This window comes from Vanessa tameamea, chromosome 3 (assembly GCF_037043105.1).
Source record: "Vanessa tameamea isolate UH-Manoa-2023 chromosome 3, ilVanTame1 primary haplotype, whole genome shotgun sequence".
NCBI lineage: Eukaryota > Metazoa > Arthropoda > Insecta > Lepidoptera > Nymphalidae > Vanessa > Vanessa tameamea.
In genome coordinates, this window is record NC_087311.1 from 5,710,539 (window position 1) to 5,721,773 (window position 11,235).

The following is an 11,235-nucleotide window of genomic DNA, read 5'->3' on the forward strand; positions in this document are numbered from 1 at the left end:
AAGCAATCCTTTGGAGTTTTTTCAGTCACTAGTAATATAATATTGTTATAAAAAATCATTACTGTTGTTTGAGAGTTGTAGTAGATACAGCCTAATGCAGCCTAATGCAGCAGCCCTACTGCAAGGCTAAGACCTCTATATGAGAAGTTAGGGAGCTTGTATTACCACGCTGCTCATATGTAGGCAGTTTTAATACACAAAAAACAGGATTTAAATATTAAGCAATTTAAATTCAGGGATTTAGTCTTGTCTAGGCTTGAACCCGCAGTCCGCGGTAAAATTTACGTGGTCCAATGATTGGCTCAAGCTCTAGCAAGAATAATATTTTTCATATATTTAAATGTCTTAGATTTGGGTCACAACTAAATCTTAATTTCACTCAGTGGTCTGTTAAAAAAAGGCAAGCTTTAAACTCCATCAAGCCTCTGGTTTTTTAAATATACTAAGTAAGAAATTGGTTAAGAATACTTAGGGGATCCAAAGTTCTTTAAATTAATATATTGACAAAATGTGACTACTAATGCCACTGATTGCTTTATAACTTGTTCGCTTGTTTTTATTTTAATACAATGCTGACAGACTTACACAATCATTTTACTATATGTTTCATTCACTTTGATCACTACCTTTTGTCAGAATAATATATATTTTTGCATATAATTTAAAATATTTTGGGAAATTGACATAATAGGAATTGTAACTTTACAAAATTTATCAAAAGTCTGGGTCTTGCAATTTTTTTCTATCAAAAATAAACATGTTTTAAGTTTAATTTTTACTATTTTTAGATACTATATTTTTAAAACATTATGATCATTACAATTTATAAATGTTTGCCAAATCAATACCAAAACAAAAATTGCAGGAAATTTATTGAAAAACTTATTTTGTAAGACATTAATTTGCTCATTAGATTCAAAGGTAGCACAGTCTTCAGCAATGGAGCATCTGGTTTTAATGTCCATATCTAAAAAGAAAAGAAATAAATATTATATCTCAATTAATTAACATAATATGAATACAATCAATAAAACATATACTTACTTTTGGAACTCCCATTCCCTATTATCTAGAGGGCATACTTGTCGAGTTTTAAGCCATCGAGAGATACAATGAAAATGGAATGCATGCTGAAAATTGTTAAATGTTTATCTCAAGTTTGTATTAAATATTAAATATTTTTTAAGTTTAATAAACTTACATTACACACTCCCCAAGCTACTGTGCATTCTTCACTTGTAGCAGAGGCCTGGTTAGCTTGGCATTCTATGCATAAATCCATTATGTGATTTCGACAAATGGCACAATTGTCGACAACAATATCTATAAATATAATAAAATCATTTATGGGATTTGGGAATTAAATTACTATAGTTTTAAGATTGTAAAATTAATTTAATTATAATTGAAAAATAATTAAGTTGTTCAATAAGGTTATAAATTTATTCTATAACTTACCCCATGCCCATAATGCCACAGCGTTCCACTGAAAAAAAAGAATACATTCTTACATTCATTTATATCAAGAAAACCATACGATGTCTTTACTTATTAAAAAACAATGGAAGGCATCACAGTGAGTAAGCGCTAACGAATGTTACCTTTTTAACTTCAAATCTTTTTTTGTCACCTTTACCACTACTAGAAGAAGCCATTTCTACTTCTTCTTCGTCAACATCCATAGCTGAAGCCATTTTTTTAGAAATACCTTATTTTATATTAACAAATTTATCTTAAACTGCAATTTTATTGGTTCAATTTAGCAGTTGATTGTAGATTGGTTGACAGTTGACTGTTTAGAATTATTCGAGACACTTGACATTCTTGACAAGTTGTCATTTTTAAATGTCAACGCAAATTTGTTATAAAAGGCAACGGTGCGTTCTGATGTAAAAAATAAGTAGTTTAAGTCTCTTATTCGTTTTTTAACAATCAGAATAAGGAATCTTATTTTATGTGTTCGATAGAATCATTAATTTTTTTCACTAATTAAAGTTTTTTTTTTAATGAAAAATAAGGATTTTTGCTTCTGGAATGAAATAATTGGAATAAATGGAATGAAAAAAATTTAAAGAACGCAAGGCAAACAAAAAAAATGATATTGATGACATTAATTTTGTACACTTAGAAATAGCAGCAGTAAAACATTTATTGTATTTAAATTTTTATTTGATATCTTTGAAAATTAATGTTCACAAGAAGCCGATTTTGCTTTTTTGCTCATCATTCATCGTCACTTCTTTCTTAGGCTTACGATCAATACCCTTTTTACTTTATCATCAGATCGTGGCTATGGATTTATTCCAAGTTTTTAAATAGATCAATTCAATGAGCATAAACAATGATTTAATTATTTGAGAAGTGGTTTACTCTGTAGACCTCAAACACCATCAGGTCAAAGATATCGTATAACTGTAATGTTAGTCAATTTATATAATGTTCTAAATTGTAATCTGATGAGTGGACGTAACATGATTATTATATTTTACGTCTAGGTTAAATTAAATGAAAAGAGTAATTTGATTCGAAAAAAACCCTTAGAAGATTTTCACAAAACATAGCTAACAACCATTCAGTTAAACATTAACTTATGATATAGATATACCATATATATATCAGTCCTGTGACTGAAACTTAAAAGCGTATATTTAATTAATAAATATAATTAAAATTGTATAAATTATTTTCAGATAGAAGTTCAGTGCAAATAAACATGTAATGATAACTTTTGAGTTATTAATAAGTATTATCTATTTGTTTTGTGCAGAAGAGGTTAAGCTGGTACACCAGAAAGAAAGAAAAACTATTTGACAAATCATGTAATCTAAATATTGCAAATTCATTTCCTGGATGATGATTTGAATGAGTAGGTTAATTTAGTCTACAATAAATCGTTCTTGCGCTAGCGACTTAAACAAAATAGCTAACAAGAAAAAAATAACAACATCAATTATGCCACGTGATAATTTTTTAATTCAATTTCATCAGAAACTATGTTACACTCTTTTTTTCTTTTGTAGGAGTTCTTCCATATTTCGTAAAAGCAAACTGTTGCTTGAAATCTGTAGCACACTAAAAGTGGGACAGAGACGTGAGTTATGAGAGTCCAAGCCCAAACGCCGTAAAATTCCATCTGAAAGAAAATGCCATAGTTACATTTTTTATTAATTGTGCTTATTTTTAACATACATATAAACAGTGTGTATTTTAATGTATTAAATTGTTTTTATAAAGAAAACGCTTGTAATAAATGTGTAGGTACTTTTTTACATTGTCATCTAACTCGTGGGTGTTTTCAGTTTATGAATTGGGTATTTAATTTATTGTAGGTTATACTCATTCAGGGTCGGTGAAAAACCGACATTTTTATACAATATGTTTATATCAGCACCTGTAAAGGATGAAACTCAGCTCGTGCATTCTTCACACGGTTGAGAAGCCAGAGTGCAAAGTTACCAACGAGGAGGAACGTTACAAGTTGTCGCCCTGGACGCTCCTCGCTTCTTACGCAACGTCTTGACCAAGCATCCAGTATAAGTAAAGTTTGGCATGAGCTTTGTATTACGGCAAACAGTGGAGCTATTATCCTGTGATACAAAAATAGATATAGTTAAAAAAGTTTAATTTTACAATATTGAGAAGAGTTACTCAACAATTAACGTAGTTGTAAAGCCTTTTACGTGCTTAGATAAGAATATAATTGTAGGCTATAGAGGTGGGTCGAGAAAACACATACGAAACAATAAGTTTTTATAAGAATTCGGGTCTTCTTGACTACTTCTACCTCTGCTAAAATATGACATTTGATAGGACACGGAATAAAAAAAAAACAGATATCTGATACAACCTAGTCGCGCGCCTTTCCTCTGAAAATCGTTGGATGAGAAAACTAGCCCCAATTATTTGGAACAGATAATACAAGTACACTCCACACTGTGTGACCAGTAGTAGAGCGTGTTCTAATGGCATCGTGGTCGTAGCTAGACGTAATGTAAGCGCACGCATTCGCTGCATGCATGCTCCTGATCCCAATATCATGAATATGAATAACAATGTCTCCCATATGTTAATCTGAAACATAAAATACAATAGTTTAAATAGGTTTGCTTAAAGTATATAGGCTACATTTAAAGTTTACCTTACGAAATTACTAAATGGCTTGACAAAATACCTGGAGTAAGGCAAGTTCAACGTGTTTTTGTTTTTGAAAGAGACCGTTAAATAGCATTAAGCTGACGATGGTTCCAGCAAGCACTGCCACTCCCATAAATAGTCCTTTGTGAGCGCTGCCGCAGTCCACAGAAAAGTGATTGTTGGATTTCATTTTACCATAACATTGTTTTTCATCGAGTTTTCTATTTGAGTTATTAGAGCTTAAAGTTTTCTGAAAAAAATGTATATTTCAAGGTCGTCGTTTTGAAAACCTTGTCACAATATACTACGTAATATATAATATTGTGACTGTATAGTATATGTGGTGTGAATATATAGTATATGTTTAAAAGGAAACAATTTTAAATAGCTAATCAAAAAGTAACTGATAACTATGCCCATTCAGACCCGATTTTATTCAAGATGCAGAAGGTGCAACAAAACACAGGCGACTTGCGTTGGATAGTGCCTCGCCGATGATGGTCAAGTTTATTGGTAAGGCCCACTAAAAGGTCTCTTAAAATAATTTTTAAGGGAGCTCGCCAGAACAATCCTTGCACCCGGGCTCTTTTGCTTAAGATTTTTCCCATTAATATTTATTTTATTTGTCATCAATGCAAAAACTAATGATGGATATATGATTCATAAGTTGTTAATTGTATTATCTTATTCAATCGTCAAAACAATACAAAATAAATACAACAATTTTTTTATTAATTATATAAATAAAATTGGTTTACCGATCCTGGTACAGTGCAAATATCGTTCCATATAACCACTATTATTATGGAACACAGTAAGCTATATTCAACTCCGCAAGGTCTCAAATACGGATTCATGGTTCTAATTAAAGGTGTTATCATGTCCGAGACGTTACAGTTCCACGCTTCTATCCTAGCCGTTAAGTTTGCATGAACGACTTCCCTGTGACCTGTGAAATTTTCATTTCCATAGGCCTCGAGAGACGTGTTATTTAAAATGTTGTCGGTTATTACTAGTTTTGCAGGTCCACTTATATTTGTATATCTTAAAATCGCTGGTTGATTATAGGCCATAGCTACAATATCATCTCTCGTTTCTTGTATAACGACGTTAAGCCATTCGCATACATTAGTAGCTATGAGATGCATCAAACCAAATCGATCTAATACCACGCCGCGCATTGGATCTAATAACTAAAAATAATAAATCGTTTTATGATTTATTGAACCATGTAAAGGAGATTAGGTAAATAAGAAGAATACATACTTAAAGTAAACATAGGGCGTGAGTTATTAGTCAACATAAATATGCTTGTATAATATTTATACTTAATATGTTGAGTGCATGTATCATTAGATACTTTGGAAAAGCTTGGTATGCCGATAACAATTAATAAAGCAATCTCGTAAGGAGCATTTTAAAGAAAGTTGTCAAATATTATATCAAATATTAGCTTCATTTAGGCATTCAAATTTTGTTAAATCAGTTTAGTAGTGGTCAGAGAGTCTTATAGTAAATATGTATTTGTAATGCATCTTAAATTCGTTTGTGTAGGAAACATCATAAGGCAACCTCGGATAAAGTTGTGACATATGTTTATGTACCAATCCACAGGGGGCAGCGTAACAAAGTGAGTTCTAAAGAACTGGACTTATTTGTATAGCGGAAAAAGAGTTACAAGCAGTTTATGTAATCAAATTTTAATTAGGTTATTATATAATATATATATATTACTTCTATACTCACATCTGTATAGGAAAAAATGAAAATTGTCTGAGCAACCATAAAAAGTATCCTAAGCGCTGGCTTTAAAGCTACTATAATCAACTGACAGTCGCCTGATAGGTCGAAATATTCGCCAAATTGTAAACACGAATAAATAATAGAACCAACACCAAACCCAGCCACCCCCATGTGCAGGTAGAAACTACCGTATCGTATCCGCTTTATGTTATCTGAAATATATAAAATAAGTTATCATCAATAAGAAAAACAGCAAACGGAAATATTAAATAATTTTTTTTATAAAGTGTACTCGTAGTTAAATTTAAATCTAATTTGAAAACAATTGTATGACGTTGCAGTGATTTAAAACAAAAAATAATTGTATAGCAATACCTATATGCAAACCTATATTATTTAATACTTACAATATAACACTTAAATTCTGAACTAATATTTTTAATGTTATAATTACAGTATAGTAATCAATGAAGTATATAACTTTTTTGAAATTTCACAATCTTGTTTCATGGTGAGTTTTCGAGTTTGTTCTTACTGTACATAGTTTATTGCACACTAATTCTAAGTTCATATATTTTACGAACTGTTATGTTTAATCAGTAACAATAACAGTTCATAATATATATATTGATAGTTCTTAAGTTACGAGCCATTGATGTTATTCACTGTAGTGACGCTTTTAAATTACGCCTTGACGATAAATCATCCGAATCCAAAACCAAAATAATTTATTTAAGTACACATTACTAACCATTTTTGTCACAAGAAGTGTTCTTTTATCACTTACCATTTTTATGTATTTTCGTTATTCGAAGATGATAGAAAGTGTAGGTAAGAAATAACATGCTGACTATGTATAAATACATTGTAAATACCTGTAATTATATAAAAATATTACAAATACTTTAAATTTCGTTACTCCAATAATTATATAATAGAGTTACTCACGTCAGATGTAAAATTTGTGTAGATTTCATTTTGTATTGTGCTGGTCACAGGTAATGCTAGTCCTAATACTATTAATAATTTTGCATAAAACGCTGAGAGAACTACTGTCATTGATTCACTGAAACAATGACACATTGAACTAATTAATGTAATTGCCTAAAACACAAGGCACGGGAATTAGTTTATTACGGATTATTCAAATTATAATGGGCGTTCCGGAATGGAAGTTTTACTATGAGATACCATAATTAATTAAGGATTTTATTTATCTTATAATTTAAATAAATTAAAACTCTTAGCGATATTTTCAAAAATATTCGCTTTTGTTATCAATATCGATAAATTGCTAAAATACGTCCTAACTGTACCGGACCTCTTCTCGTATATATTATAATTTTAGGTTTTAATTAAAAAAATAAACAAAAATAGTTTATTTTATAGTTTAAACGACTAATTGAAAACTAGATAACTGCTAAATATGTCTTGATAATTACGTTAGCAAATCTTACAAAATTTGATCTAAAGTTTGTCAATTCAGTGTCTAAAAATTTTTTGAAATTAAAGTAGGATTTACTCACTCCCCGTGGGAAAGCTGTTTTGCTCGAGGAGGCACAGATATCCGGTCAACACTTGAACTCGTACTGCAAGGTAACACCACGCTTAAACGCGGCAGCGAATGGGGCGGGTGTTCACTGAAATATATAGAAATGAAAAGTAATTATTCAATACAATGCTAGGCGTAAACGTGGAAATATAATTCATAAATGGACAATATTAATCTGTTTTCTATGTAAACTATTTTACACAAAGTACATTTTAATTAAAATTTTTTAGAATAAATAAGGCATCTATATAAAATTACAAATAGAGTTGTTTTTTTATTTTTGCTAGCGCTTATCGACTAATAGTGAGTTTAATGAAGCGCTTCGTCGGACTCACCTTTCATCCTCAGGCACAGAGAGCAGCGGCTCCGACCTCTCACGCCAATCCTTTACTGCATTTTGATTGGATTTCTCTTTATTTTTAGACATCGTTTAACTTTAATCCAATATTTTTATTTTAAAGGATTCATTTACTTGTTTAATAAACTTTGGAAGAGTAAAATTAAATAAACGTATTTTGAAATATTGATATGTCTCTCGTTTTAAAAGTATATAAAAACGTTACACATTGATGTTAAATCTCCTAGTGATAATGATGAACTGTGTCGAGGAGGTGTTATGATGACGACAGTACATACACGTATATACGTCGTATGTAAATAATTAGTAATTGGTCATAATTTGTAATAAGGTTACTAAGTGATTATTGTTGACAGTTGAATTACGTTTTAAATCTATGTCATTAAAGAAAATATATTTTATGATGAGTATAAATAAAACCAAAACTGTTTAAATCCGTAAGCATATCGGTTGGGATTTGTGATAATTGTACCTTTATAACTAAAAGTTAGTTACTTTAATATAACGTAGTTAAATAGTTATCTATTGTTTAAATTAAATAATTTAAAGATAAAACGTATTCTCAAAATAATTTCATTTTAAACTTTCTCCTTATATAAAGTAGTCCGTATTTAAAAAAATATTTATAAAAACTTTTAAGCGATATTAATTGCACTTTATATGCATTGGTTTGTAGGAAGATGTCCTTACGGCTAAATAATTAGCACTGTGGTGTCACTTTCAGACGGCCCTCCTAACGAGGAACATTCGCCCCTTCCCCCGCTTCTTATCTTCAACACTACGCGATTAATTAGACGTCTACCTCTAAGCAATTCTTTGACCTATCCCTTGATCTATCTTTACTAGCTTAATTTAAGACGTAAAAGAAATATCTTGACATTAAATAATTATTAATATAATTTACGGTGCTTTTGTGTGAAAAATATATTGAAGTTTTATATCACATATAGATAAGTTTCATTTAGCAGTAAATGTATGCATAAGGTGCTAAGGTATTCGTAATTATTTCTTTTCATAATTTTAATCTTGTTGAAATAATGTGTTTATATGTTAACAAATGTTTATATGTTTTTAATATTAGCCTCTCGATGTGTTTGAATATTTTATTTGAATAACATTGAATGGTCCTTTGGTAAGCTTTGTAGCTGATTCAAACATAAATGTGACTGAATTTTATAAGATACTTTCCAGTTTTCTCACGATATTTTCCTTCACCGTCGAACGAGTTAGTAATAAACACAAATTAAGCACATGGATTTTAATTACTGGCCTAGATTTGAATTCGTGACCTTCGCTTAAATTATTGTAGATAAGATATTCTGCCTCATCTCGAAGATTATCATTTGCAGATAATTAAAACTAAATTTCTCAATCTGTAGTTATTTGAAGCATCTACTAATTATACTATTACTGATGTTTTTGTAACAAACGTATATATAATATTTTTAATAACAATAACGTTTTAAATATGATCACGATCTTCAAAATATGTGTTCAAAAATAATCTTATGAAACATCACATACTGTTTCTAACAATTGCAAATTCGTTCTAATAATTACCCATTATTACATAACACGATGCAGTTAAGTTTCAATTTTTTTAAGAATTTGATTGTTTGAACGCGCTAAACAATGTATTCACAACACCGATTAAAAAAAATGTTTTTGTGTTACTTTTATTGATAAACCTGTGTATGACCCAACAAGCTATAATCAATGGCGGCGCGCGGAACAGCTAATTAGAAAGTTAGTGGTAGAAATCGTAGTAACAGTTTATGAAGTTGGATTATTCGATGTGTTGAGTTGCTGTGATTCCGATTCCATTGTATCTAAAATGTATGCATGAAAAAAGTTGATCATATAGCTTTGTGTCTGTGTTCCTTACATTTTTTTAAAGGTTCCGTTTACGGAAGCAAACATTTTTGAAAGTAGGGATACCTATACGTTTAGATTCAGTCTAATATACATATACACAAAGAATTGCATCATGCATTGCTTTTTCATTTTGTTCACGAACATTCAGGTTATTACTTTCTAAAGATTATATGTAAATTATTATTTTACATATTCTAATCGAGGAATTCAGACGCTACGGGTGTAACTACATGGAAGTTAATATGAATACATTTTTTTCTTAATTAAGTGATAGATTCAAGAAGCTACGAACCGTCCATATCGGATTTTTCTTTCCAGACTAGTGGTCGTCTGACGATGAGGATGGTAATGGTGATGCGGTCCGTGCTCGTAATACGGCGGCGTAGATGTTGGCTGTTTGCAGTTTTGTTCGTCATGTTCCCTTTGAGTTTTGTAAAAAAAATATCTATATCAACTATAGTTATATTGTACATGCGAAAGTAACTCTGTCTGTCAATTTATCTGTCTGTTTGTTGCTTTTTCACGGCGAAACCACTGAACCGAATTTGAAGAAATTAGGTGTGAAATAAGCTTGAATTCCAAGGAAGGACATCGGCGATCGGCTGACGATCAACATTTAAAACGCGAGCGAAGCCGCAGGCGACAATTAGTGCATTAAACATTCAGAAAAATACCAACATTTACATTTTAAAACATTATATTTTTTTAGTAATAATGCACCAGATTATATTTACTTAAGATTATAAAGAGTTTTATTATTATAATGTTATCTTCTGGCTGTTCTTTTATTAATGCGTTCAAAGGTAGAATCATTTTTAGAAAACGGGCAAAACTATAGGATGGCGTATCTGTGTTTGTTTGTGTTTGTAATGCTTCATCGTTAATAGCTACGGTTGCGCTCTACGCCTGCTATAAGGCTTTTATCTTTAGTTTTACTTTAATCACAATTTAACGAAAGTTCTACTTACCTCACTTCTGCTGTTAAATGCTCCATTAAATTATGATATTGTTATATGTATTAGCACAGCATCGTAGGATCACGTGCGTATCGAAGGAATTTTTGTTTCTGAGCTGCATTTTCAGTTCAAAGCATCGAAAGTGATGTTTGTATCTTGAATATTTAAGATCAGTATATCCCTCTTATCTTTTCGAGGTTTAGGTGTTTTATAAAAACATCAAAGATAACATTCCATGACGCAATATCTTGCTAATATTTTTCGAGTGAATAAGAGGTTTTATATTTTTATGCCGTATTATCAATATACATCAAGCCATCTGTGCGGGAAATATTACATTGCATAAGAGTCGAAAATAATGCATTCACTATTCTCTTAATTTCATATTTCGATGGGACCGCAATTATTCACGTCTGGGGTTGACCTGTGCCACTGACAGCTTTCCAAAACACGGCCATATATAATTATACGTCAAGACATAAAATACCGACCTCTGATTTGAACCCATGACCGGATCTACATTCCGCCGCCTTATAGACTAACCACCAAACTGAGCAGACGGTTAAATCGTTACAGCCATAATATTATTATACATGTGTGCGTCACTTTTTAGCTAT

The 11,235-nt window shown here is 30.8% G+C and overlaps 2 protein-coding genes across 3 annotated transcripts; both read right to left on the bottom strand.

Annotated features, from left to right (window-relative positions):
• Nucleotides 1-760: 760 nt before the first annotated feature.
• LOC113397156 (RING-box protein 1A) lies at nucleotides 761-1,827 on the bottom strand. The gene is made up of 5 exons (XM_026635380.2): nucleotides 1,602-1,827; nucleotides 1,459-1,486; nucleotides 1,202-1,323; nucleotides 1,045-1,130; nucleotides 761-967 (listed from the first exon to the last, which is right to left on the bottom strand). The coding sequence occupies exons 1-5, from the start codon at nucleotides 1,692-1,694 to the stop codon at nucleotides 955-957; spliced, it is 342 nt and encodes a 113-aa protein (XP_026491165.1). The 5' UTR covers nucleotides 1,695-1,827; the 3' UTR covers nucleotides 761-954.
• Nucleotides 1,828-2,948: 1,121 nt separating this feature from the next.
• Nucleotides 2,949-10,749, bottom strand: LOC113397371 (proton channel OtopLc-like). 2 transcript variants are annotated; one of them, XM_026635683.2, is made up of 12 exons: nucleotides 10,631-10,718; nucleotides 9,955-10,083; nucleotides 7,765-7,819; nucleotides 7,404-7,517; nucleotides 6,826-6,943; nucleotides 6,665-6,752; nucleotides 5,881-6,089; nucleotides 4,893-5,327; nucleotides 4,172-4,384; nucleotides 3,848-4,071; nucleotides 3,392-3,587; nucleotides 2,949-3,133 (listed from the first exon to the last, which is right to left on the bottom strand). In XM_026635683.2, exons 2-12 carry the CDS (start codon nucleotides 10,076-10,078, stop codon nucleotides 2,951-2,953), a joined length of 1,959 nt encoding a protein of 652 aa, XP_026491468.2. In that variant the 5' UTR covers nucleotides 10,079-10,083; nucleotides 10,631-10,718; the 3' UTR covers nucleotides 2,949-2,950. The 2 variants fall into 2 exon arrangements, with proteins under 2 accessions (XP_026491468.2, XP_064074883.1); XM_064218813.1 differs by lacking the exon at nucleotides 7,765-7,819 and having other exon boundaries at nucleotides 10,631-10,749.
• Between the last annotated feature and the right edge of the window lie 486 nt (nucleotides 10,750-11,235).

Coding starts and splice junctions, on each gene's coding strand:
- LOC113397156 (XM_026635380.2), bottom strand. CDS start 1,694: ATGGCTTCAGCTATGGATGTTGACGAAGAAGAAGTAGAAATGGCTTCT. Junction 1,487..1,601: donor AAAGATTTGAAGTTAAAAAG/GTAACATTCGTT, acceptor CTTTTTTTTCAG/TGGAACGCTGTGGCATTATG. Junction 1,131..1,201: donor TAGCTTGGGGAGTGTGTAAT/GTAAGTTTATTA, acceptor AACAATTTTCAG/CATGCATTCCATTTTCATTG.
- LOC113397371 (XM_026635683.2), bottom strand. CDS start 10,078: ATGACGAACAAAACTGCAAACAGCCAACATCTACGCCGCCGTATTACG. Junction 7,518..7,764: donor TCTGTGCCTGAGGATGAAAG/GTGAGTCCGACG, acceptor TATATATTTCAG/TGAACACCCGCCCCATTCGC. Junction 4,385..4,892: donor TTTGCACTGTACCAGGATCG/GTAAACCAATTT, acceptor CATTTTTTTCAG/AAAACTTTAAGCTCTAATAA.